This window comes from Dendrobates tinctorius, unplaced genomic scaffold (genome assembly GCF_039654945.1).
Source record: "Dendrobates tinctorius isolate UK_male_01 unplaced genomic scaffold, ASM3965494v1 ptg000070l, whole genome shotgun sequence".
Lineage (NCBI taxonomy): Eukaryota > Metazoa > Chordata > Amphibia > Anura > Dendrobatidae > Dendrobates > Dendrobates tinctorius.
This window is the reverse complement of record NW_027361738.1, coordinates 82,430,721-82,458,604: the sequence shown is the minus strand read 5'-3', so window position 1 is coordinate 82,458,604 and position 27,884 is coordinate 82,430,721. Positions and strand designations below refer to the sequence as shown.

The 27,884-nt window shown below is 47.4% G+C and overlaps 1 protein-coding gene and 1 long non-coding RNA gene across 6 annotated transcripts; one reads left to right on the top strand and one right to left on the bottom strand.

The window, feature by feature from the left end:
• Nucleotides 1–1,245: 1,245 nt before the first annotated feature.
• LOC141095746 (uncharacterized) lies at nt 1,246–10,961 on the bottom strand. The gene is made up of 3 exons (XR_012233465.1): nt 10,827–10,961; nt 4,059–4,222; nt 1,246–1,363 (listed from the first exon to the last, which is right to left on the bottom strand). It is a non-coding gene; the product is annotated as an uncharacterized lncRNA (long non-coding RNA).
• Nucleotides 1,564–16,954, top strand: LOC141095743 (oocyte zinc finger protein XlCOF8.4-like). 5 transcript variants are annotated; one of them, XM_073582031.1, is made up of 5 exons: nt 1,564–2,722; nt 12,946–13,397; nt 14,018–14,152; nt 15,397–15,517; nt 15,743–16,954. In XM_073582031.1, exons 2-5 carry the CDS (start codon nt 13,320–13,322, stop codon nt 16,705–16,707), a joined length of 1,299 nt encoding a protein of 432 aa, XP_073438132.1. In that variant the 5' UTR covers nt 1,564–2,722; nt 12,946–13,319; the 3' UTR covers nt 16,708–16,954. The 5 variants fall into 5 exon arrangements, with proteins under 5 accessions (XP_073438132.1, XP_073438134.1, XP_073438133.1 ...); XM_073582033.1 differs by lacking the exon at nt 1,564–2,722 and adding an exon at nt 10,863–11,060 and having other exon boundaries at nt 13,304–13,397; XM_073582032.1 differs by lacking the exon at nt 1,564–2,722 and adding an exon at nt 10,864–11,088 and having other exon boundaries at nt 13,304–13,397.
• The last annotated feature ends 10,930 nt before the right edge of the window (nt 16,955–27,884 follow it).

Below are 27,884 nucleotides of genomic sequence, written 5' to 3'. Positions count from 1 at the left end.
ATTTGTCACGTAATATTGCAGGATATCCTGAGGCTAGGGGCTCCTCTATCTCTAAAGCTAGGGGCACCCAGCTATCCCTGCTCCCTAGATTACTTTTGATGGTGAAGATGCCGGGGCCACGTGCCTTGCTGAGCTCCTAAATCAGCACTTATCTGTCCCGTCCCCCACCCAGGGAAGTGGGGAGTTGTAGTGTATAAGAATACACAAACCAGACTGACAAGGCAAGACGTACAGGGATGAATAAAAATAACAATCATACAAATATACATTCATGAACAACTGAGTGGAACACACGGGAGGTAAAAGAAAGAAAAAGCAAGTTGGATAGAATGAGGATATGCACACAGACAAATCACCAAGAAACAGTCTACTGGATCAACACTCCAAATACATGCTCCAACAACCAACACCTCCATCTCCAGAACCAGGCAGTATGAAACTAACACTGGCAAATCCCTGATTGCCAGAGGCCAGTATATATAGCGGAGGGAAGTAGCCAACACTGGATAGCTGAGCCAGAAAGCTCCAGGAGCTCTCAAGTGAACATATTAACCCCTGCACTGCTAGCAGAAACCTGCACTGTTTAATATGAAGGTGAAGGGCAGGACTACGTGTATTCAGACAGTGCAGTTTTCTGGCCCCTCTTTGCCATGTTAAAGCTTTGACAGAATCCTTAAAAGCGCTGTACTGAGGGGAGAATGGATGAGAGAGAAGGCAGAAGTGACTCAGTTTTTCGTCCCATCTGTAGGTGAGCAGCTTACTTTTTCTCTGTGTATTGTGGCATTACCAAGGATGCTGTTACTGTATAGGAGCACAAAGTGGGCATTATTACCATGATAGAGGCAAAACTTTATTGTTTGGGGGGGGGGCTAAGACAGCCTCACTAATGTAAGGGAGACTAGGGGGGCATCATCACTGTGTACAGACGCTATTGGTGTTCTGTGGTCACCATTACTGTGTTCCAATAACCAGGATTGGAGAAAACGTTGATCCTAATCATGTAAACCCTTTGATGATGCGGCCCACAGTAACTGTGACATCTAAACGGTTTCCCCATTGGCAAAATGTGACACAATGGTGTGGTGCCAATAGGATTTCACAGCTATTGAAAGTATGTCTCCCTGACATTCCTCTTACACCCTGCCAGAGGCTGCCAGAATAATACCCTGCAATACGGAAGTTTGATGACCAATTTTCAAGTTCCCCAGTCAGACTAAAAAGGATTAAAAAGTGATTATAAAATGTTCGGTCAGGGGACCAAAGAACAGGATGCCATTGCTTTCTCTCCTGGGTAGTGGGCTCTGCTGGGGCGATGGGGTCAGAGCTGGGGAATATACCTTCTTTTATTACTCTGTAACACTCCCTGTAAAGAAATAAAGAAATAGACAATGAATTTAGCGTAGATTGAGCATGTGCTGCTCCCCGTCTTGAGTAACCATTTAAAATTGTCAGATACAGTGGAAGTGAGATAATAAAGAGTCACCGGGGGTCAATATTATAAGGCAAACACTATAGTGGGGGGGGGGAATATTATAAGGAGGCACACTGGAGGATCGATATCATTATAGGGGAAGCACAGGAACCATTATTATAAGAAAGCACAGGGCTGTTTTTATTATTGTAAGGTGGTACAGGGCCAATATTATTAAGGGTTTAATGGGATTATTAAAGGATGCACAGGAGGACTTTACTACTAGAAGGAAGTACAGAGATAATATTCTTAGTGTGTAGGTGCAGAGAAGGGGCACTATTCCTGTGTGGGGCACAAAAGGAGAGTACTCTTACTATACAGGACTCAGAGTGGGTATTATTACTGTCCAGGGCACTGGTTATAGCACTATATGGTTTGTGCAGAGGTGGGGGGAATGTGAGGAGGGTCCTGGAAAAGAAGTAAGTGAAAAATGTCTTTGCATTACATTTTGCAGGGACCAGTAATGGATGGAAGAAGTGGTCATGGCAGTCTGGACTGAATGGAAAAGAAAAGGGAAAATGAATGACTATGATCAGAAAGAATGTCCCTGAATTTATCTGTACAGTGTATATATATATACATATACACACACACACACACATATATATATATGGTCCACAGAGCACTGAAGTAGACCTGACTTTACCTTTATATGGTCACTGTATGGTGGTGACATCAGTCCCAGTGCAGTGGTTGTAATTAATGATCCGTATGGCGGTATTATCTCTACTGTATATGCTGGTTATGGTTTGATGGGAATAGTTTGTTATATTGCAGTATTATTATTAAATCTTATATAGTGGTATTATTGGAAACGTAGGTCTTGTAGTAAATCTTGATTTCCTTCAGGGGGGTAATATTAGTAATAGATACCCCAATTTGGGGATTCGGCTGGAGACAACATGAACCTGGGAGCTTTTAAATGCCAGGGATGAATTCCAGTCGGGTCTGTCCTTGCCGTCCACCATCCTGGTTGTTACGAGAGTTACTATCAATGAGTTTAAGGAAAATGTCATCTGAAAGCCATTCATCAGGACATGTGGCAGGACACCGACGAATGCTTCTGGGTCCAGGGAGAAAAAGAAATCTACACCTACAGGCCGGCATGTGTTCACGGAATCACGGAGTGTGTAGTCGGCATCCTTGCCAACAAGTGGCAGCTGGTGCGATTCCACGGCAGATGGACTCTGTTCAATAACTACGTGAAGATATATGGAATATGATAAGATACATGTATATGAAGAAGTGGAGGTATGTAGAATTTTTTGCATATTAAATATATTTTTTCTTCTAGAATTTGTGAAAACAAAAACCCATAGAATCATAATTCTGCCTACCTGAATATGTAATGAGAAATATCCAGTGATACATCGTGTAAATGTTGGAGGCACAACCTGCAAATATCAGACTCAGAAAACATCTGCCCAATGTAAATAGCGCCCAGCGCTGCCAAATCATCAGCCGCTATTCTACACAACGGCAGCGATTCATCTGTTACATTCTGGGGCATGGAGGGGTTAAACTGCCACTCGTGGTGGAGAACACAGACCCATGAGGACGCTGAAATATTTATCCTAAAGAAACAATCACCTTAAAAAACTGATTCACTATTGCATCTGTGAGATTTTTGTAATTTTTTTTAGTGTTTTTTTCCTATTTTTCATTTTTGCCTTCTTTTAATTTTTGTGTTTTTTTTTAGCCTTTTTTTTATAGTCTGCTTGTTTGTTTTTAGGCTCGTCATTGTGGGCGAGGTTTGGGTTTTACAGATATTTACGGCTGATTCGTCAATTTGAACTTTTTAAAAACTGTCTAAGGCTGTGTGCACACGCTGCAGATTGGTCTGCGGATTTTTCTGCGCGGATTTTGCAAAATCCGCAGGTAAATCCGCAGGTCTTTGCAGTTTATCTGTGGATTAGGCTGCGGTTTTGCCCTGCGGTTTATCATCTCTACAATGGAGGAGATGGCAAACCGCTTCGGAATCCGCAGGATATAATGGTACTGTACAACGCAGCTAATTCTGCTGCGGATCCGCAGGGCCAGAATCTGCCGCGTGTGCACATACCCTTAGAGGCAAAAATGTAGAGGTTTTTTTTTTCTCCCTGCAAACATCACAGACCCCGTGTGCCTTTTTGAAAACTTCGGTGCAAACAAAAAAGTCCTCAAATGCCAAAAAAACAATAAATAGTGGCTCGAAAAACGGAAAATGAATCAGGCCCTTGGTATACGCCTCGTTTCGCACAAAGGGAAGGACGCAAAATCAGCATGAACAACTTATATGCAGGTTTATGTAACATCCGCCCAAAATTGGGTGTCCTGGGGTCACTTGCGCCACTAAGCCCAGTGACTGGCTGCAGCGCTGCGTAGGTGACCTCACAGCTGCAGCCTGTATACAACCACCGAAGCAGCGGACGAGATGCAGCACTGGACCTGGGGAGGATGAGTACCAGGTGATTTTATTACTTTTGTTACGGCCATGACGAATTTGTAAAATAGGAGAAAACCTTTAATAAAGGGTAAGGAGGGGTCACGTGTTCAAATTTAAAGTTGCAAAAGTGTCTTTTGCTCTGGAGGTCCATTGATTACTCACACATCAATGACATGTATGTAGTGCCGTGTTTCTCCTGTGGAGGCGCTGTGTTCTCTGTCTCCAGTGCAGAAGCTTTTGACATAATATTCTTAGTCGCTGTTCTAGTAGCCGTATGTTACTGTAGAGACCTCTAGTGGCCAAATTATGCATTGCACCATTATTTGCTGGAAGAGAAAGACACCGAAAGCTTTGCATAAGAATACTTGCATATAAAATAACTAATACCGTAAGAACGTGAAGATTTTTTTTCCACTGTGGATTTTGTTGTGAATTAGCAGGAAAATCTCTATAAGTTACATGCAGAGGTTTCATGCTCTCACTTCTAAACTGATTATTTCCACCATTTTCAAAAATTCATCAAAATATCCGGTATATGGACAGTTATTCCTGTCTCGACCATGAAAGGTTGCTATGAAAATAACCCTTTAAGAAGAAAGCAAATATTCCTGCAGCCACTAGATGGCGCTCCCTGCATACTGATTTATAAGGAGCAGTATAAATGTCAACACAGTGAGCGCCCTCTAGTGGACACTGCAGGCAGGAAGTGTTCATTTATAAGAAGCTTTTCCAGGCCTGACACTGATGACCTATCTCTAGGCCAAACCATCAATGACAGATTGGTAGACATCCGACTCACTGAACCCCAACCAATCAACAAAGTGAAGGGGCAGCAGTTCTCTTCCGAGCGCCATGGGTTCTTCATTGTTTACCATACACAGTACCGAACATTATATAGTGCTCATGCCAGAGGTGTACATAGCAGTAATGGGACCCCATAGCAGAGGTTCTAATTTGACCCACACACACACACAAAAAAACTCTTTAATATTCATCAGAGTCACAGAAGAGTATATCTCACAACGTAGCAGCCCTAACAAAAGTCATTTTCCTCCTATTAAAGCCCTTTCATTCCCCCCATAAAGTATGACGCCAACTATAGTGTCCCCTCCACACACGGTATGATGACCTTACTGTGCCCCCCAGTTCTGGCAAAGTATGGTGACCCCAACACAGTATGATGCCTCAGCTCTGATCGCTACACAGCCCTCCATACAGAATAATTGCCCCCACACCCTTCCACTCATTATAATGGCCAAAATACACCCTCACAACTATCTGCTCTGTATAATGTAGTATACTGACCCCCACACAGCCCTGCATTGGCACAAAAAGCCAAAAGCGCCTGCAAATTAATGTGAAGAAGCGTTTCTGTCTGAGCCGGCACAAACGCTGCAGAGACGCTTAAAAAAACGCAACGTGGGCGCACAGCCTCAAGCTGCACTTCTAGTAAGGCGGCCAGGCAGCACTGTACTGCTCCTCATCCCATATGTGAAGGTAGAGTTTTCCTAGGTGACAGATCCCCTGTAAGGTATTTTCTGTTCGTGGCGTCCCAACCCACCGGACCCCTCTAGTGCTTTTGCAATATTATGAAAAAGGAGCCTGGCCTGTAAATGGTGAATCATTTATGGCTTAATATTTTCCACATCATATACGCATTTTCTACACCCACTAATCACCCTGAAGATGCTTTCCAAATGCATTTCCTCTACAGGAGGCACATATGGGGGTGCAGGCTACACGTGGGGGTACATATGGGGGTGCAGGCTACACGTGGGGGTACATATGGGGGTGCAGGCTACACGTGGGGGTACATATGGGGGTGCAGGCTACATGTGGAGGTACATATGGGGGTGCAGGCTACACGTGGTGGTACATATGGGGGTGCAAGCTACACGTGGGGGTACATATGGGGGTGCAGGCTACACATGGGGGTACATATGGGAAGCAGGCTACACATGGGGGTACATATGGGAAGCAGGCTACACATGGGGGTACATATGGGAAGCAGGCTACACGTGGGGGTACATATGGGAAGCAGGCTACACGTGGGGGTACATATGGGAAGCAGGCTACACGTGGGGGTACATATGGGAAGCAGGCTACACGTGGGGGTACATATGGGAAGCAGGCTACACGTGGGGGTACATATGGGGTTGCAAGAAATTTGTAGAGTTACATATGCGGGTTCAGGCTGAGGGGTTACATGTAGGTGTACATATGGGGTTGCAGGTTATTTGTAGGGGTACATATGGGGGTGGAAGCAATATGTGGGGATACATATGGGAGCGCAGGCAATCTGAGGGTGTACTATTGGGGGTGCATGCTATATGTGAGGGCACTTGTGGGGGTGCCAACTAAATGTGGGGATACATATGGTTGTGCAGGTTATATGTGGGGTTTCATATGAGAGTGCAAGCAATCTGAGGGGGTGCAGGCTACATATGGGGGTACATAATGGGGTGCAGCATATATGTGGGGGTACATAAGGGGGTGCAATCTATAATTGGAGGTATATATTGTGGTGCAGCCTATATAAGGGGGTAGACAATATTTGGAGGTACATATTGGGGTGCAATCTATATCTATATATGGGGTTACATATGGGGGTGCAGCCTACATGTAGGGATACATATGGGGGTGCAGCCTATATATGGGGGTACATAAGGGGGTGCAGCCTATATAAGGGGGTAGACAATATTTGGAGGTACATATTGGGGTGCAGTCTATATATGGGGTTACATACGGGGGTGCAGCCTAGAACCCTGACAGTAAGGGGAAAAGAAGAGGAAGAGGAGGCAGCAAAAGTTACAGTGAAGAAGCGGTCAGAGAAGTGTTAGGAGAATGTGCCACCAAAAACTTATTGCTCCTAGTGAAGCCCATTAGTGTTGTCTCACAGTATGGTGCCCGCTACACGCAGTATAATGCCCCAATGGTACATTCTCACACCCAGAGATTGATGCCCCCTCAGCTGCTTACAGGTAGAATGCTCGCAATAAAATTTGTTGTTGTTTTTTTTTCCAAAGTTCTGAATTTCCCCACTGAAAGAAAAAACTATGTAAGTTGCCTAAGTTACCAGTACACTTACTCCAGGTGCCCGGCCACCTCTGCTCCAGGTGCCCGGCCACCTCTGCTCCAGGTGCTCGGCCACCTCTGCTCCAGGTGCTCGGCCACCTTCCTCCAGGTGCTCGGCCACCTTCCTCCAGGTGCTCGGCCACCTCTGCTCCAGGTGCTCGGCCACCTTCCTCCAGGTGCTCTGCCTCCTTCCTCCAGGTGCTCTGCCTCCTTACTGCAGGTGCTCTGCCACTTCTGCTACAGGTGCTCTGCCCCCTTACTCCAGGTGCTCTGCCACTTCTGCTCCAGGTGCTCTGCCACCTTCCTCCAGGTGCTCTGCCACTTCTGCTCCAGGTGCTCTGCCACCTTCCTCCAGGTGCTCTGCCACTTCTGCTCCAGGTGCTCTGCCACCTTCCTCCAGGTGCTCTGCCCCCTTACTCCAGGTGCTCTGCCACCTTCCCCCAGGTGCTCTGCCACCTTCCCCCAGGTGCTCTGCCTCCTTACTCCAGGTGCTCTGCCTCTTTCCTCCAGGTGCTCTGCCACCTCTGCTCCAGGTGCTCTGCCACCTTCGTCCAGGTGCTCTGCCACCTCTGCTCCAGGTGCTCTGCCTCCTTCCTCCAGGTGCTCTGCCTCCTTACTCCAGTTGCTCTGCCCCATTACTCCAGGTGCTCTGCCCCCTTCCTCCAGGTGCTCTGCCTCCTTACTCCAGGTGCTCTGCCACCCTTCTCCCGGTGCTCTGCCTCCTTACTCCAGGTGCTCAGCCTCCTTACTCCAGGTGCTCTGCCCCCTTACTCCAGGTGCTCTGCCACCTTCCTCCGGTGCTCTGCCTCCTTACTGCAGGTGCTCTGCCACTTCTGCTCCAGGTGCTCTGCCACCTTACTCCAGGTGCTCTGCCTCCTTACTCCAGGTGCTCTGCCTCCTTACTCCAGGTGCTCTGCCTCCTTACTCCAGGTGCTCTGCCACCTCTGCTCCAGGTGCTCTGCCACCTTCCTCCAGGTGCTCTGCCTCCTTCCTCCAGTTGCTCTGCCCCCTTCCTCCAGGTGCTCTGCCACCCTTCTTCCGGTGCTCTGCCTCCTTCCTCCAGGTGCTCTGCCTCCTTCCTCCAGGTGCTCTGCCTCCTTCCTCCAGGTGCTCTGCCCCCTTCCTCCAGGTGCTCTGCCTCCTTACTCCAGGTGCTCTTCCCCCTTACTCCAGGTGCTCTGCCACTTCTGCTCCAGGTGCTCTGCCACTTTCCTCCAGGTGCTCTGCATCCTTACTCCAGGTGCTCTGCATCCTTACTCCAGGTGCTCTGCCCCCTTACTCCAGGTGCTCTGCCCCCTTACTCCAGGTGCTCTGTTTCCTTACTCCAGGTGCTCTGTTTCCTTACTCCAGGTGCTCGGCCACCTCTGCTCCAGGTGCTCGGCCACCTCTGCTCCAGGTGCTCGGCCACCTCTGCTCCAGGTGCTCGGCCACCTCTGCTCCAGGTGCTCGGCCACCTTCCTCCAGGTGCTCGGCCACCTCTGCTCCAGGTGCTCTGCCTCCTTACTCCAGATGCTCTGCCTCCTTCCTCCAGGTGCTCTGCCACCTCTGCTCCAGGTGCTCTGCCACCTTCGTCCAGGTGCTCTGCAACCTTCCTCCAGGTGCTCTGCAACCTTCCTCCAGGTGCTCTGCCACCTTCCTCCATGTGCTCTGCCTCCTTACTCCATGTGCTCTGCCTCCTTACTCCAGGTACTCTGCCTCCTTACTCCAGGTGCTCTGCCTCCTTACTCCAGGTGCTCTGCCACCTTACTCCAGGTGCTCTGCCACCTTACTCCAGGTGCTCTGCCTCCTTACTCCAGGTGCTCTGCCTCCTTACTCCAGGTGCTCTGCTACATTACTTCAGGTGCTCTGCCACCTCTGCTCCAGGTGCTCTGCCACCTCTGCTCCAGGTGCTCTGCCACCTTCCTCCAGGTGCTCTGCCTCCTTACTCCAGTTGCTCTGCCCCATTACTCCAGGTGCTCTGCACCCTTCCTCCAGGTGCTCTGCCTCTTTACTCCAGGTGCTCTGCCACCCTTCTCCCGGTGCTCTGCCTCCTTACTCCAGGTGCTCAGCCAGCCTCCTCCTGGTGCTCTGCCTCCTTACTCCAGGTGCTCAGCCCCCTTACTCCAGGTGCTCTGCCACCTTCCTCCGGTGCTCTGCCTCCTTACTGCAGGTGCTCTGCCACTTCTGCTCCAGGTGCTCTGCCACCTTCCTCCAGGTGCTCTGCCTCCTTACTCCAGGTCCTCTGCCTCCTTACTCCAGGTGCTCTGCCTCATTACTCCAGTTGCTCTGCCCCATTACTCCAGGTGCTCTGCCCCCTTCCTCCAGGTGCTCTGCCTCCTTACTCCAGGTGCTCTGCCACCCTTCTCCCGGTGCTCTGCCTCCTTACTCCAGTTGCTCTTCCCCCTTACTCCAGGTGCTCTGCCACTTCTGCTCCAGGTGCTCTGCCACTTTCCTCCTGGTGCTCTGCATCCTTCCTCCAGGTGCTCTGCCTCCTTACTCCAGGTGCTCTGCCACCTTCCTCCAGGTGCTCTGCCTCCTTACTCCAGGTGCTCTGCCACCTCTGCTCCAGGTGCTCTGCCACCTCTGCTCCAGGTGCTCTGCCTCCTTACTCCAGGTGCTCTGCCCCCTTACTCCAGGTGCTCTGCCTCCTTACTCCAGGTGCTCTGCCCCCTTATTCCAGGTGCTCTGCCCCCTTACTCCAGGTGCTCTGCCTCCTTACTGCAGGTGCTCTGCCACTTCTGCTCCAGGTGCTCAGCCAGCCTCCTCCTGGTGCTCTGCCTCCTTACTCCAGGTGCTCTGCCTCCTTACTCCAGTTGCTCTGCCCCCTTACTCCAGGTGCTCTGCCACCTTCCTCCGGTGCTCTGCCTCCTTACTGCAGGTGCTCTGCCACTTCTGCTCCAGGTGCTCTGCCACCTTCCTCCAGGTGCTCTGCCTCCTTACTCCAGGTCCTCTGCCTCCTTACTCCAGGTGCTCTGCCTCATTACTCCAGTTGCTCTGCCCCATTACTCCAGGTGCTCTGCCCCATTACTCCAGGTGCTCTGCCTCCTTACTCCAGGTGCTCTGCCTCCTTACTCCAGGTGCTCTGCCTCCTTACTCCAGTTGCTCTTCCCCCTTACTCCAGGTGCTCTGCCACTTCTGCTCCAGGTGCTCTGCCACTTTCCTCCTGGTGCTCTGCATCCTTACTCCAGGTGCTCTGCCTCCTTACTCCAGGTGCTCTGCCACCTTCCTCCAGGTGCTCTGCCTCCTTACTCCAGGTGCTCTGCCACCTCTGCTCCAGGTGCTCTGCCACCTCTGCTCCAGGTGCTCTGCCTCCTTACTCCAGGTGCTCTGCCCCCTTACTCCAGGTGCTCTGCCACCTCTGCTCCAGGTGCTCTGCCTCCTTACTCCAGGTGCTCTGCCCCCTTACTCCAGGTGCTCTGCCTCCTTACTCCAGGTGCTCTGCCCCCTTATTCCAGGTGCTCTGCCCCCTTACTCCAGGTGCTCTGCCTCCTTACTCCAGGTGCTCTGCCTCCTTACTCCAGGTGCTCTGCCCCCTTATTCCAGGTGCTCTGCCTCCTTACTCCAGGTGCTCTGCCTCCTTACTCCAGGTGCTCTGCTACATTACTCCAGGTGCTCTGCCACGTTACTCCAGGTGCTCTGCTACATTACTCCAGGTGCTCTGCTACATTACTCCAGGTGCTCTGCCTCCTTACTCCAGGTGCTCTGCTACTTTACTCCAGGTGCTCTGCCTCCTTACTCCAGGTGCTTTGCTACATTACTCCAGGTGCTCTGCCTCCTTACTGCAGATGCTCTGCCACCTTATTTCAAGGAATCCTCTTCCTCATTTTATAATTAAAATGTAAGGAAATTATAAAAAAAAATACATAATTTACATACTTTCCTAAATTCTCCACTAGAGGCCGCTCTCCAGCGTCCAGCCACCAGCCTCCCTCCACTGCACTGCAGAGCGAAGGATCACATGGCCGTGACGTCATCTAGGTTTCCCGTCCCTCTGCTCACGTGATTGGTCACATGCTCATAGTGTCACCACAGGTCCTTGAGCCCCGGAAGGTCCTGCAGCAGCACTGTCTCATCTCTGACTGTGAGATGGACCCAGCGACACAAGAGAAGGTGACATCGTCCGTGTTACACCGTGACGGTAGCTTTACCACTGTTTAACCCCTTAATAAGGTTCTTCAATACAAAAAGTGAATCTCCTATATTCTATAGCGTCATTACACACAGAGTGATCTATTTCACGTGTTTATTTCTGTTAATGTTGATGATTATGGCTTACAGCTAATGACAACCCAAAAGTCATTATCTCAGTAAATTAGAATACTTTATAACACCGGCTTGAAAAATGATTTTAAAATCCGAAATGTTGTCCTACTGAAATGTATGATCAGTAAATGCACTCAGTACTTGGTCGGGCTCCTTTTGCATCAATTACTGCATCAATGCGGCGTGGCATGGAGGCGATCAGCCTGTGGCACTGCTGAGGGGTTATGGAAGCCCAGGTTGCTTTGATAGCAGCCTTCAGCTCGTCTGCATTGTTGGGTCTGGTGTCTCATCTTCCTCTTAACAATACTCCATAGATTCTCTATGGGGTTAAGGGCAGGCAAGTTTGCTGTCAATCAAGCACAGTGATACTGTTGTGTGTACACCAGGTATTGGTACTTTTGGCAGTGTGGACAGGGGCCAAGTCCTGCTGGAGAATGACATGTCCGTCTCCATAAAGCTTGTCTGCAGAGGGAAGCATGAAGAGCGCTAAGATTTCCTGGTAGACGGCTGCACTGACTTTGGTCTTGACAAAACACAGTGGACCTACACCAGCAGATGACATGGCTCCCCAAACCATCACTGACTGTGGAGGCTTCACACTAGACCTCCAGCAGCTTGGATTGTGGTCTCTCCACTCTTCCTCCAGACTCTGGGACCTTGATTTCCAAATGAAATGCAAAATTTACTTTCATCTGAAAACAACACCTTGGACCACTGACAACAGTCCAGTTCTTCTTCTCCTTGGCCCAGGTAAGACGCTTCTGGCGTTGTCTATTGGTCATGAGTGGCTGACACAAGGAATGCGACACTTGTAGCCCATGTCCTGGATACATCTGTGTGTGGCGGCTCTTGAAGGAATGACTCCAGCAGCAGTCCACTCCTTGTGAATCTCCCCCCAATGTTTTAATGGCCTTTTCTTAACAATCCTTTCCAGGCTGTGGTTATCCCGGTTGCTTGTGCACCTTTTTCTACCACACTTTTTCCTTCCACTCAACTTTCCATTAATATTCTTGGATACAGCACTCTGTGAACAGCCGGCTTCTTTAGCAATGATCTTTTGTGGCTTCCCCTCCTTGTGGAGTGTCAGTGACTGCCTTCTGGACATCTGTCAGGTCAGCAGTCTTTCCCATGATTGTGGAGCTACTGAAACAGACTAAGGGACCTTTATAGACACTTAGGAAGCCTTTGCAGGTGTTTTTTTGTTACTTATTCTAATTACTGAGATAATGACTTTTGGGTTGTCACTGGCTGCAAGCCAAAATTATCAATATTAACAGAAATAAACACGTGAAATAGATCAGTCTGTGTGTAATCGCTCTATATAATGAGCTTCACTTTTTTTTACTAAAGAACTGAAATAAGTTAACTTTTTCATGATATCCTAATTATCTGAGATGCACCAGTAAAGTGAAACACAGATTCTTCTCAAATAAAAGCAGCGATCCTTAGATGAGAAACAGAACATACATTTATAGGACATTTCATAACCTTCCCAAATTCTTCTGAGCCATTTTATACCAAGTCCACCAAAATGGACACTGACTCCAACTCCACAGCCTTGGTTTCCCCAATATCGGTTCCTCCAGGGCACCTTGTACATTGTATCATGTACACCACATCGGAGGATGTACATGAGAAATCCATGATCTCATAGTCGTGATTTGTGTTGGGTATGCGGACTGTATTTGTTGGTAATATGTGGGTACAAGTTTTGCATTTTTTATTGTTACAGAGGAATGTTCCCGTCTCTGATGATGATGATAAGAGGACACTTCTGGAAAGGAGATTCCTTGAGTTAGAGGGCTGTTTGTAGGAGAGAAGTGTAGTTCTGAAAATATTTATTTCAGCCTATGGTCTCTGTGGAATATGTTTTGAAGATCAGCCCCAATCTTCCTTAGGATGCTCATGTGGGGGTTGTATGAGACCACCAGAGGCGCCTGTTGTTGTTGTCCTCCCTCTGTTTACAAGGATCCCAAGAAGCATCCTCCTGGACAACAAACAAGGGATATTTCCTCTTTTGCATGAGAGTTATTATCACATTACAACACGGAAACAAGTTTTATTCACAGACTTTATCTTCACGAACATAGAGTTCCAACATTCAGGATGAACGATGACAACGGTCACCTGTCTCAGGAGATCCTAAAACTAACCTTGGAGATCATCTACCTGTTGACCGGAGAGGTGAGGGATTCAGAGAATGTGACAATGAAGCTACCACTGTTTCCTACATCAGTATTTAAAGCGAGCCTGTCAGCAGCATTTAGCTAAGTAAACTACAGGCATTGTCAGGTTGCCATTGTTAAACTGATTAAAATGATAACTTGAGTGAAGAAATCCATCTTGTGGTTCTTGTATAATCCGTGGTAGAAGTTTTCAGTTCATGATATGCTCGTGCTTTGGGGCAGGACTGTAGACAGAGTCTTATCTTCCTGCCCTAAGCCAGAGAAACGAAGGAAAGACCTGCCCATAGGCCGCTCCGAAGCACAAACATGTTCCTCGTCATAGAGACAGACTGTATGTGATTTGGGATGACCTGTGGGCAAGTCTATTCTTAGTTTCTCTGGCTTAGAGCAGGAAAATAAGACTCCATCCCGTCCCAAAGCACAGCCATCTTATGAACTGAAAACGTCTAACACTGATTACACAAGAAACACAAGACTGATTTCTTCACCCCAGGTATCATTTTAATCAGTTTAACACTGCCAACTCGACAAATTCTCTATTTTCTAGTTTACTTAACTAAATCCTGACGACCGGTTTTCTTTAATAACTTGTACATCTTTTAATAACCCGATATACAGGACTGTATAGTCGTAAAGAAAACATCAGAAGAATCCGTCATGACCACTCAGCCAACTTCCGTGATGCAAAGGGAAAGTTACGATAAAAAGATTCTACAAGTTACCAACCGGATTAGTCAGCTGCTTTCTGGAGAGGTAAGAAAAAGAACTTTTCCAAAGTCAAGAATAACTTTCGAGTTTCCGAGACTTGACCACCTTGAGAGGTGGTGATTGGGCCCAAATCATTATGGTATTTTTTTATCTAGTTTTTGGTGTTTTTCACCTCTTTTTCTGCTTATTCTTCTTTTGTTTTTATTTATTTTGCTTTGATTTTTCTCCTAAGGCTGGAGTCACACTAACCTGCGCAAAATACGGTCAGTATTTTACATGCGTAATACGGATGAATGATGCCTAAACAGTGCTCCGTATGTCATCCGTAATCAAGGTGTGGTCGCGTATTTTGGGCATGTCAGCATCTGTATGTAATCTGTATGGCATCCGTATGGCAAGATTTTCTCGCAGGCTTGCAAAATGGACATATAATGGAGCCCTATGACAGGGTTTATATCAGAAACCAAAGAATAGATATAGACACATAGAATGCATTTATATACATATATATATATATATGTGTGTATTCTATGTGTATATATCTAGTCATTCGTTTCTTTATTAAACCTGTCAGTGTGAGTTTACTGTATAGCGCACTGAATTGCCGGCTTTGCTAAAAGACACCGGGTGCGTATTTCTCGCAAGTCACACGTCTGGTCCGTGTGTAATGCGTATTTTTTGCGCACCCATAGACTTGCATTGGCGTATTACGGCCGTAGTACGCTGACAATCGCAGCATGCTGTGATTGGCACGGAGCCTAGAATACGGATGAGAAATATACGGCTGGTGCGAGGGACCCCATAGAGAATCATTGGTCCGTGTGTAATGCGTGCTTTTAGCGCCTTTCTCTCGGCCGTATTCCTCGCCAGTGTGACCCCGGCCTTATTCTTCTTCTATTTTAGATGTTTGTTGTTTTTTTTTTTTTTTGTTTGGCATTGGGATTTCCAGATGTTTTTGTCCAATTCATCATTTTTGACTTTTTAAAAAGTCATAACATTTTTGCACAAATGTGCTCCACTTATCCCCCACCTTCCTGGTGTGATTTTATGTACGCAAAAAATGTGTGCAAAATTTTATCAGAACATGTAACTTTTTGTACTAAAAAGTTGCAAAAAAAAAAAAAGACAGAAATAAAGAGCACCTTCATTTTGCGTGATATTTGCAAGCCACGTGCGTCATTTTGAAGAATGACGCACAAAAAAGACCATATATAATAGAGGACAAAAATAGAAAAGGGACTTAAAACCTGATCCATCATTCGAGTTTTTTTATCGTTCTGTTTTTGCAGGTTCCTCTGCGATGTGATGATATAACGGTTTATTTCTCCATGGAGGAGTGGCACTATGTAGAAGGACACAAGAATCTGTACAAGGACATGGTGATGGACGATGACGAACTCTCCACTTTGGGTAAAGTTCTGCACCAATTACTCTTCAAACTTTCTGCTCATGGATTTTTAAACCTGTTCACCATATTTCTTTCCTAAGGTTTTGAAATCTGCCATAAGTTGCTTAGAGATGTATTAAAATAGTCCACTCACCATCTATTGATACGAATCCTACAGTTTTTAGGTTGGTGCTGTTGGTGTCCAATGATTTGCATTTTTTTTACACCATCTAATTTTTAATTTTCAGGAAAGCACAACAGCATGAAAACCAAGGAAGATAGTTTGATCATGAAGGCTGATCATACGTGGAAACATGAAGAAATGCTTCAAGAATTCCAGGGAGAAAACTACGTTCTCCCTTTTCCCACCACAACTGTTCTTTCTGCAGATTTGTCCTTGGATTTTTCTGAATGCATGGGACCTTCACTTGATGCCTCGGATAGTATTCCTAGAAGTGATGGAATATTTTCTCATTCTGAACCTAATAATTGTGTCATCCAGAACTTAACAGATTTTCCTTTAGATTGTCTTCCAGACCAGAGATCTCCACCAGATACTGCAGACAATATTCCTACTGTTTATCCTAAATCCGATGGACGCGTCATCCAGAGTCTAAATTTAATATCAAAAAATGCAATTTATACTTCTAAGAAAACCTGGCCATGTCCTGAATGTGAAAGAAGCTTTACATGTAAGAAAAGCCTTGCTACACATGTGAAAAATCACACAGGGGAGAAGCCACTAACATGCTTCGAATGTGGGAAACACTTCATCCATTACCGCAGTCTTTTTGATCACCGAAGAATTCACACCGGCGAGAGGCCATTTTCTTGTTCAGAGTGTGGAAAATGTTTCCGACATTACCGCAGCCTTCTTGATCACCAACTAATTCACACCGGCGAGAAGCCATTTTCTTGTTCAGAGTGTGAAAAATGTTTCAGACATTACCGCAGTCTTGTCGATCACCGAAGAATTCACACCGGTGAAAAGCCATTTTCTTGTTCCGAGTGTGGAAAATGTTTCAGACATAAAGTCGGTCTTCTACGACATCAGAGAACTCACACGGGGGAGAAGCTGTATGGTTGCTTAGAGTGTGGGAAGCGCTTTTCGCAGAAAATCAGTCTCGATCGTCATATACGAATTCACGCTGGATTTATGCCATTTTCAGGTAATAAATGCAGCTTAAATTTCATGCAGAATGAATCTCCGTGAACATCAGAAAAATCCATACTAGTGACAGATCATTTTCATGTTTCCGCTAGCAAAAGAGTTTTACCCAATAATTCCAGACAATTTTCCCAGCAAAAAATTCCTTTCGGATGGAAAAATAAAGTAATAACAATATTACTGTGATAATAAATTCTTAAAAACAATTAAAAATAAAATTGAATAAAGCTTTTTATTACAGAAATGCATCCACTTTCATGGGCAGCTAATCAGATAAAAAAATGAATGAAAACCCACTCTGGTCAATTTGGTTAATTTTTCTTAACAGTGTAAAAACGGAATTTTGGGCAAGAATGTTTTTGTTATTTCTTCAGCTAAGACGACTACACCATTTATTACATAGGCATCAAAAGGGAGAAAAGTGTGTACAGAGCCCCCAGCATCAATGATAGGGTAATGTCCAATCTCCAAGGTTATGCATCAACAGCAGACGAGTCAGTCAGGACATTGAAGACTTCTATGCCCAAGTGTATTTAACAGAGCCCCAGAAAAGGACATCAAATCTATTCTGAGCGACTCAACGCCAAAGTTGGAGAGGATGTAGGAGTTTAGGAGTTGTCAGGAGACACAGCCTAGAAGAGAGGAATAAAACTGGGGACTATCTTGTGCAGTTCTATCTTGAGAACAAGCTTAGAACCGCTAACACGTTCTTCATCCAACCACCTCTATCCCCAAATGGACAGCATCACAAACAGATCGACTACATCCTCTGCCAGCAATAATGGAAAGGATCATTTTTTTTCTGCAAAAACACAACCAGGTGCAAACTGAGGGTCTGATCACCAACTCCTTATAGCCAAAGTCATGGTCAGACTATGCAAGATCAACCAAGTAGAAGAAGTTTGATGGCAGTAAGATCCTTGTGTAGCATGCAATTGAAGTGAGTAACAGGTTCAAACTTCTCAGGAAGAATAAGGGTCCAAGAGATCAAAGGAACCATCACCGAAACTACTCAAAAGCATGTACCGTACAAGAAGCCAATAAATGGTGGGAATTGGTTAGCTGTGGAGATGCTCCAGATCACTGGTCAGACAGGCCAAGCTGAGTTCAGGTTGAATGAGGCAAGGCGACTCAATGCTGACTTCCAAAAAGAGAAGTCAGGAAAGACCAGAACAGACCAGAATGAGAAAAAGACATTCTGGGATTCTGGACAACAGAGAGGTGACATCTGGGACAGACACGTAGATTTGAGTGTCATCATATTGGTGGTAATGTAAGCCACGGGACTATGAGATGCCCAAGGTCAACAGTATAGGTAAAGTAGAGTGGAGATCCCATTACAGAGCCTTGAGGGATACCAACAGAGAGAGTGTGAGTATGGGAGATCCTAAATATGCGGTTAGAAAGGTATGAGTGTATCCAAGAAAGGGTCAGGTCTGAGATGCCAAGGGATGAGAAGAACGGTAGACGGAAGGAGTGGTCATTGTGTCAAATATGGAGGACAGGTGTAGGAAGAGGAGTACTGATAATTGTGTGCAGTTAGCAGGTCGTATCAGTTGAATGATGGGAGAAGAAACCAGGTTTCTGTGGGGAGAGAGCGGGGGGAAATCGTTGGACTTGGGGTGCAGTTGAGAACAGGGATGAGAATGTGAGTAACGTGAAAGAGATGAGTTTATAAGATTAGATCAGGAACAGAGGTGGGGGGAGGGAGAATGTGTGTGCATGGCACCATACTGTGTCAGGGGGACTATAGAACCATCATACTGTGTCAGGGGGACTATAGAACCATCATACTGTGTCAGGGGAATATAGAACCATCATACTGTGTCAGGGGGGCTATAGAACCATCATACTGTGTCAGGGGGGCTATAGAACCATCATACTGTGTCAGGGGGACTATAGAACCTTCATACTGTGTCAAGGGACTATAGAACAATCATACTGTGTCAGGGGGACTATAGAACCATCATACTGTGTCAGGGGGACTATAGAACCTTCATACTGTGTCAAGGGACTATAGAACAATCATACTGTGTCAGGGGGACTATAGAACCATCATACTGTGTCAGGGGACTCTAGAACCATCATACTGTGTCAGGGGGACTATAGAACCTTCATACTGTGTCAGGGGACTATAGAACCTTCATACTGTGTCAGGGGGACTATGGAACCATCATACTGTGTCAGGGGACTATAGAACCATCATACTGTGTCAGGGGGACTATAGAACCATCATACTGTGTCAGGGGGACTATAGAACCATCATACTGTGTCAGGGGGACTATAGAACCATCATACTGTGTCAGGGGGACTATAGAACCATCATACTGTGTCAGGGGGACTATAGAACCATCATACTGTGTCAGGGGGACTATAGAACCATCATACTGTGTCAGGGGGACTATAGAACCATCATACTGTGTCAGGGGGACTATAGAACCATCATACTGTGTCAGGGGGACTATAGAACCATCATACTGTGTCAGGGGACTACAGAACCATCATACTGTGTCAGGGGACTATAGAACCATCATACTGTGTCAGGGGGAATATAGAACCATCATACTGTGTCAGGGGGACTATAGAACCATCATACTGTGTCAGGGGGACTATAGAACCATCATACTGTGTCAGGGGGACTATAGAACCATCATACTGTGTCAGGGGGACTATAGAACCATCATACTGTGTCAGGGGGACTATAGAACCATCATACTGTGTCAGGGGGACTATAGAACCATCATATTGTGTCAGGGGACTATAGAACCTTCATACTGTGTCAGGGGGACTATAGAACCTTCATACTGTGTCGGGGACTATAGAACCATCATACTGTGTCAGGGGGACTATAGAACAATCATACTGTGTCAGGGGGCTATAGAACCATCATACTGTGTCAGGGGGACTATAGAACCATCATACTGTGTCAGGGGGACTATAGAAACTTCATACTGTGTCAGGGGACTATAGAACCATCATACTGTGTGAGGGGGACTATAGAACCATCATACTGTGTCAGGGAACCATCATACTGTGTCAGGGGGACTATAGAACCTTCATACTGTGTCGGGGCTATAGAACCATCATACTGTGTCAGGGGGACTATAGAACCATCATACTGTGTCAGGGGGACTATAGAACCATCATACTGTGTCAGGGGACTCTAGAACCATCATACTGTGTCAGGGGGACTCTAGAACCATCATACTGTGTCAGGGGGGCTCTAGAACCATCATACTGTGTCAGGGGGCTATAGAACCTTCATACTGTGTCAAGGGGACTATAGAACCTTCATACTGTGTCAGGGGGACTATAGAACCTTCATACTGTGTCAGGGGGACTATAGAACCATCATACTGTGTCAGGGGGACTATAGAACCTTCATACTGTGTCAGGGGGGCTCTAGAACCATCATACTGTGTCGGGGCTATAGAACCTTCATACTGTGTCAGGGGGACTATAGAACCTTCATACTGTGTCAGGGGGACTATAGAACCATCATACTGTGTCAGGGGGACTATAGAACCTTCATACTGTGTCAGGGGGACTATAGAACCATCATACTGTGTCAGGGGGACTATAGAACCTTCATACTGTGTCAGGGGGACTATAGAACCATCATACTGTGTCAGGGGGACTATAGAACCTTCATACTGTGTCAGGGGGCTATAGAACCATCATACTGTGTCAGGGGGACTATAAAACCATCATACTGTGTGGGGGCCGTAATACTGTGTGTGTTAGGGTTGAGCTCTAGGATCATCATACAGTGTGAAGGGCTGTGAGTGTTGACATATTGTGTGTACTGTAGGGCTATCGGTGCACCATATTTAGTTGGGGGTCATTATACTGTAGGTGGGGAGAAGAATGCTGAGTTGGCGGGGCTATAGGAGTGTCATAGAGAGTGTAAGGCTATGGCTCTCATCATATTGGGTGGGGAACTTATGAGCCATCATACTGTGTCAGGGGGACTATAGAACCTTCATACTGTGTCAGGGGGACTATAGAACCTTCATACTGTGTCAGGGGGACTATAGAACCATCATACTGTGTCAGGGGGACTATAGAACCTTCATACTGTGTCAGGGGGACTATAGAACCTTCATACTGTGTCAGGGGACTATAGAACCATCATACTGTGTCAGGGGGACTATAGAACCTTCATACTGTGTCAGGAGACTATAGAACCTTCATACTGTGTCAGGGGGAATATAGAACCATCATACTGTGTCAGGGTGACTATAGAACCTTCATACTGTGTCAGGGGGACTATAGAACCATCATACTGTGTCAGGGGACTCTAGAACCATCATACTGTGTCAGGGGGACTATAGAACCTTCATACTGTGTCAGGGGGGCTATAGAACCATCATACTGTGTCAGGGGACTCTAGAACCATCATACTGTGTCAGGGGGACTATAGAACCTTCATACTGTGTCGGGGCTATAGAACCATCATACTGTGTCAGGGGCACTATAGAACCTTCATACTGTGTTAGGGGGACTATAGAACCTTCATACTGTGTCAGGGAGACTATAGAACCATCATACTGTGTCAGGGGGACTATAGAACCTTCATACTGTGTCTGGGGGACTATAGAACCTTCATACTGTGTCAGGAGACTATAGAACCTTCACACTGTGTCAGGGGGACTCTAGAACCATCATACTGTGTCAGGGGGACTATAGAACCTTCATACTGTGTCGGGGCTATAGAACCATCATACTGTGTCAGGGGGACTATAAAACCATCATACTGTGGGGGCCGTAATACTGTGTGTGTTAGGGTTGGAGCTCTAGGATCATCATACAGTGTGAAGGGCTGTGAGTGTCGACATATTGTGTGTACTGTAGGGCTATCGGTGCACCATATTTAGTTGGGGGTCATTATACTGTAGGTGGTGAGAAGAAAGCTGAGTTGGCGGGGCTATAGGAGCGTCATAGAGAGTGTAAGGCTATGGCTCTCATCATATTGGGTGGGGAACTTATGAGCCTTCATACTGTGTAAGGGGGTACTATAGAACCTTCATACTGTGTCAGGGGGACTATAGAACCATCATACTGTGTCGGGGGACTATAGAACCTTCATACTGTGTCAGGGGGACTATAGAACTATCATACTGTGTCAGGGGGACTATAGAACTATCATACTGTGTCAGGGGGACTATAGAACCATCATACTGTGTGAGGGGGACTATAGAACCATCATACTGTGTCAGGGGACTCTAGAACCATCATACTGTGTCAGGGGGACTATAGAACCTTCATACTGTGTCAGGGGGACTATAGAACCTTCATACTGTGTCGGGGCTATAGAACCATCATACTGTGTCAGGGGACTCTAGAACCATCATACTGTGTCAGGGGGACTATAGAACCTTCATACTGTGTCGGGGCTATAGAACCATCATACTGTGTCAGGGGGACTATAGAACCTTCATACTGTGTCAGGGAGAATATAGAACCATCATACTGTGTCAGGGGGACTATAGAACCTTCATACTGTGTCAGGGGGACTATAGAACCTTCATACTGTGTCAGGAGACTATAGAACCTTCATACTGTGTCAGGGGGACTATAGAACCTTCATACTGTGTCAGGGGGACTATAGAACCTTCATACTGTGTCAGGGGGACTATAGAACCATCATACTGTGTCAGGGGGACTATAGAACCATCATACTGTGTCAGGGGGACTATAGAACCTTCATACTGTGTCAGGGGGACTATAGAACCATCATACTGTGTCAGGGGGACTATAGAACCATCATACTGTGTCAGGGGGACTATAGAACCATCATACTGTGTCAGGGGGACTATAGAACCTTCATACTTTGTCAGGGGGACTATAGAACCATCATACTGTGTCAGGGGGACTATAAAACCATCATACTGTGTCAGGGGGACTATAGAACCTTCATACTGTGTCAGGGGGACTATAGAACCATCATACTGTGTCAGGGGGACTATAGAACCATCATACTGTGTCAGGGGGACTATAGAACCTTCATACTGTGTCAGGGGGACTATAGAATCTTCATACTGTGTAAGGGGGGACTATAGAACTATCATACTGTGTCAGGGGAACTATAGAACCTTCATACTGTGTCAGGGGGACTATAGAACCTTCATACTGTGTCAGGGGGACTATAGAACCATCATACTGTGTCGGGGGACTATAGAACCTTAATACTGTGTCAGGGGGACTATAGAACCATCATACTGTGTCAGGGGGACTATAGAACTATCATACTGTGTCAGGGGGACTATGGAAACATCATACTGTGTGGGGCCGTAATACTGTGTGTGTTGGGGTTGGAGCTCTAGGATCATCATACAGTGTGGAGTAGAGTTGAGCGACTTTTGGTTTTTTAGGGTCGAGTTTCGTTTCGTGAAACCCGACTTTTCCAAAAGTCGGGTCGAGCAAGATCGGCCGATTATAGGGAAAAGTCGGGGTCGTCCCGAAACACGAAACCCAATGTAAGTCAATGGGGAATAAAAGTCGGCAGTGAGAGGAGGACAGGAAACACACCTACAGTGCCCATTTGAATGCCAAAAGCATCAATTCTTCTTACTTAAGCTTGTCAACCTTAATTAACTTCATAATACAAGTTACGCACTGAAAAATGGGGGTTATTTGGCTAAAGTTGTGGGGGGGTAGGGCTGGCTCCAAGTTTTCATGTGCCCTGGGCGAAAGAGCGCCCCTTTAACACATACCACAACTCATCATGCTCCGATACGGCAGAGAAATAGCGGTATAGTACAATGAAAAATACTTCACTTTTTACATCTCATGACGAGGCCCATCTATTTCTCCATACAGAATCATTGGTCCCATATAATGTTTGAAACAGTATATGATGAGCTCCACATAATGCTACAGTATATGTTGGTCCCCATGGATGAAGCTCCACTGTCTTATGGGCCCAAATAATGCTCCAAACATAATGGGCCCCATTTCTAATGCTCTAGTGTATAATGGGCCCTGTAAATGCTGCTCCAGTGTCTGATGTCCATCTTTGGAATATTCCAGTGTATGGTGGGCCCCATCTATCATTCTCCAGAGTATAGTGCTCCCCAAAAATTGCTGTCCCAACATTGAAAACAATCAAATAAGTCTCCTCGCTAGGGAGTCCCTGTACTAGTCTGGACTCCTCGTCGTCCCCATCTTCCATCTCACTGCACAGTATTTCAACCTTGCAAGTGCTGTGATCCTGAGCAAGCAGGGGGGGCCCACTTGTTGGCGACGGCACTGGCACAGGGCCCCTGATAGTACGGTGGTGTGTCTGATGGCGGGTGGGCCGAACCTGCACTTTCATCTGCAGCTTCCTCTTTGTCACCGTGTAAGATGGAACTGTATATGGGAAGGGTAACCTGAGTTTCATCAGGGTCAGATTCAGGCCGTGTAGCGTGCGAGGGGAATGCAGTGGTCTGGGTCAATGTACCAGCAGATTCATCGAGCAGTGGCTGGGCATCAGTGCACTTGTGTCGCCCCCAGGAGTACGGTCGCCACAGTGGCATTACCTTCCTCCTAGGGAGTGTGATGTCATGCTTGGGAGCAAAGAAGGATCTCTCTAGCAGGTTAACTGATTGGGCGGCGTTATTCCCACGAGTCATGACCCTCCAAACAGCATTCATGAAGGCAAAGTGTTTGTTTTACGTGGGCAGTATGGTTGCAAAGCTGAACCTTAAAGGAATGTCCAGAAGGGCACCACCAGAAGTGGAGCCTACGGTTAAATTCGACTCCACCTGGGAAACCTCAACCATGCCAGCTACAGAAAAGATGTACACATTGCAAGCTTAATTCCGTTAACGAACGAGACTCCGTCATGCCCCGCGGTCCGAGTCCGGCTTACTAGAGGGACACGTGAGGCTCTGGCACATGAGATTGGCCAATAACTGGTGTGTCATGCCCTTACATGTCCGTGGCTGCATGTGCGCTACACTGAAAAGGCCAGCGTTTGTCGCTTACAGGTGCAGATAACCCGCTGAACAACGTTAGTGATGGGAATCACTGATTACAATTATTACCCGCGAACGATGATTTCGCAGTAAGTGCAGGTCAACCGCAGTTCCGGAATTAGGCCTAACCGTCATTCCTGAAAAAATGAAAAACTTACGTGTGCAAACCACAGGTGCTGTAGCTTGCTTAACAGCTCGCCAGCCGTTCTGACGCCCAGTATGGATTACACGTGATTGCACAAAGGTGAGAAAGGGTACCGTATCCCCGGATAACATGTATGGATAGCGTACACATTCAAAATATATGTCTATACATCAGGAGGCAGGCTCAGACGGTGTCAGGCACAGTATGGATTTGACGGCCCAGACTACACAGCGGAGGAGCAGGGAGAGGTAAAGATTGCAAATGCTGGGGCCCTGCCCAAGCACGGGGGGCCCACTCGTGGGCGTCGGTACTGGCACTGGGCCCCTCATAGTACGGCGGTGTATCTGACGGCGGGTGTGCACCACCACCGTCAGAGACACTTGATTGCTCTATGAGGGACCCTGTGCCAGTGCCCGCGCCCAAGAGTCGGCCTACCCACCTGTCCAGGGCAACGGCACTCGCACGGTGTTGTGCGCTAGGTGGTGACCGCGGCCATGGGTGGGGGAGGCAGCACAGTTAGGGAGTTTTAGAAAGTGGCATATGTTGATGTTGGACATTCAGCTGATGCAAAAGGCGAAATAGGTCAAGTCCCAGGAAGAGGTGGACCAAAGCAAGCCATTTTTCTGTCACCCTGTGTCATCAGGGGAAGGTGGGACAAAATCCTTGGAAACCCATGCATGGTTCATTTTAATGAAGGTTAGATCATCCACATTTTGGGTTGACAGACTGGTCCTTTTTTCTGTCAGGATTGATCCAGCTGCACTGAAGACTCTTTCCGATAGCACACTTGCAGCTGGGCAAGCGAGCTCCTGTAAGGCATATTGTGCCAATTCAGGCCAGGTGTCCAGTTTAGCGGCCCAATAGTCAAAGGAGAATGACCTGTGTGGGAGAACATCGATATGGGAGGAAAAGTAGTTTGTAACCATAGTTGACAACTGCTGTCTCCTGTCACTTTCCATCGATGCAGTATTACCAGTTGTGTGAGCGGTACTTGAAAAATCAGTCCACAACATTGTCATGAAACCCCTGTCTCCAACGCCACTTCTGCTGTGTGCACCATGAACACCTCTGCCAAGCTGCCCCCGGCCCGTACGGCTCGTGTGAGAACCATCACCGCTGCTGTGTGCTGGGAATGCCTCAAGCAACCGATTTACCAGAGTTGCTTGTTTATTAGCCAATATTAGGTCAAGGTTCTCCTGTGGCATGATGTTTTGTAATTTGCCTTTATAGCGTGGATCCAGGATGCTGGCCAACCAGTAGTAGTCATCGTTCATCATTTTGGCAATGCGGGGGTCCCTTTTTAGGATCTGCAAGGCATAATCTGACATGTGGGCCAATGTTCCCGGTGTCAATGATGCACTGCGAGTGCTGGTTAGAGGAGCACTTTCTGGCAAATCCACATCCCTCCAGTCACGCACAAACCCTGTACCAGACCTTGCCACGCCAACATTTTCACTTGCCCCACGAGATGCGTCCTCCTCCCCTAAGTAATCATCCCCATCATCATCCTCCTCCTCCTCTTCTTCCTCCACCTCGTCCAGGAGAGGTCCCTGAGCAGACAATGGCTGAATGTCATCAAGGATTCCCTCCTCATCAACATTGGCTGCAGACGCCTGCTCCTTAAGCTGCGTCAAAGTTTGCATGAGCAGACGCATAAGTGGGATGCTCATGCTTAGGATGGCGTCGTCTGTGCTTACCAGCCGTGTGCATTCCTCAAAACACTGAAGGACTTTACAGAGGTCTTTCAGCTTCGACCACTGCACACCTGTCAACTCCATGTCTGCTCTCAAAGTGCCTGGCCGTGTATCCTCCCACAAATGCATTATGGCCTGCCTCTGCTCGCACAGCCGCTCCACCATGTGCAGGGTGGAGTTCCACCTTGTTGCAATGTCGATAATGAGGCGGTGGTTGGGAAGGTGGAGCAATCGCTGCAGCTTCTGCATACGAAAGGAGTGTACAGGCGACCGGCGGATGTGCGCGCACAGTCTTCGCACCTTCTGGAGCAGGGCTGTTAACTCCGGATAATTTTTGAGGAAGCTCTGCACCACCAGGTTCAAGGTGTGAGCCAAGCAAGGAATGTGGCTGAGTTTTGAAAGGGCTATGGCTGCCACAAAATTACGGCCGTTATCACTAACTACCTTGCCTGCCTCAAGATGTACACTGCCCAGCCATGACTCAGTTTGTCTCTTCAAGTACTCGGCCAGCACCTCGGCGGTGTGTCTGTCGCCCAAACACATCATCTGCAACACAGCCTGCTGACGCTTTCCACTAGCTGCTCGATAGGGGGACACCTCGTGTGCAACAGTGGCAGCTGCAGATGGAGTGCTCGTACGACTGCGCTCTGTGGACGAGCTTTCGCTTCTGGAGGAGGAGGAGGAGGGTCGAACGCCTACAGCCAACTGTTTCCTATACCGTGGGCTAGGCAGCACTGTCCCACCACTGCTGTCCCCTGTGGACCCTGCATCCACCACATTAACCCAGTGCGCAGTGATGGACACGTAACGGCCCTGGCCATGCCGACTGGACCATGCATCAGTTGTGAGGTGCACCTTTCCACTCACTGCTTGAGTGCATGGACAATGCGGTCTTTCACATGATGGTGGAGGGCTGGGATGGCTTTGCGAGAGAAGAAGTGGCGACTGGGTAGGTCATAGCGTGGTACTGCATAGGCCATGAGTTTGCGGAAAGCTGCGCTTGGCAATGTGGGCGTTCAAACCCAGTGTACGCGGATGAGAGACTGAGTACTTTCTTGACCTACTCATAGTGTCTGGGAGGGTGAGCTGGACTTGAGAGCTGCATATGGTGGAAGTAGCGGTGGACAGGGTGGACTGAGAGAGGGTTGATGATGGTGATGGAGTTGGTGTTCTTTCTGATGGCCTAGATTCAGTATTTCGTTGATATAACAGTGGGATTCCCTGACTGCTGTGGCCTTGCAACGATACCTCAACATTTGCTGCTGTGCTAACCAGTGGGCTTACAGTGGGGGAAACAATGTAGCGTTGCTGACTACCTTCTTTGTGATCAGTTGCACATGTGGTACTTGAGGTTTGGTGTTGTGTCCACGCTTGCAAGTGCATGGTGGTTAAATGTCTAAGCATGCAACTGGTATTCAAATT

Excerpts from the sequence above, each read along its gene's own strand:
- LOC141095743 (XM_073582031.1), top strand. The coding sequence starts at position 13,320 with ATGAACGATGACAACGGTCACCTGTCTCAGGAGATCCTAAAACTAACC. Across the intron at positions 13,398-14,017 it reads TCTACCTGTTGACCGGAGAG|GACTGTATAGTCGTAAAGAA; the intron begins GTGAGGGATTCA and ends CCCGATATACAG. Across the intron at positions 15,518-15,742 it reads TGACGAACTCTCCACTTTGG|GAAAGCACAACAGCATGAAA; the intron begins GTAAAGTTCTGC and ends TTTAATTTTCAG.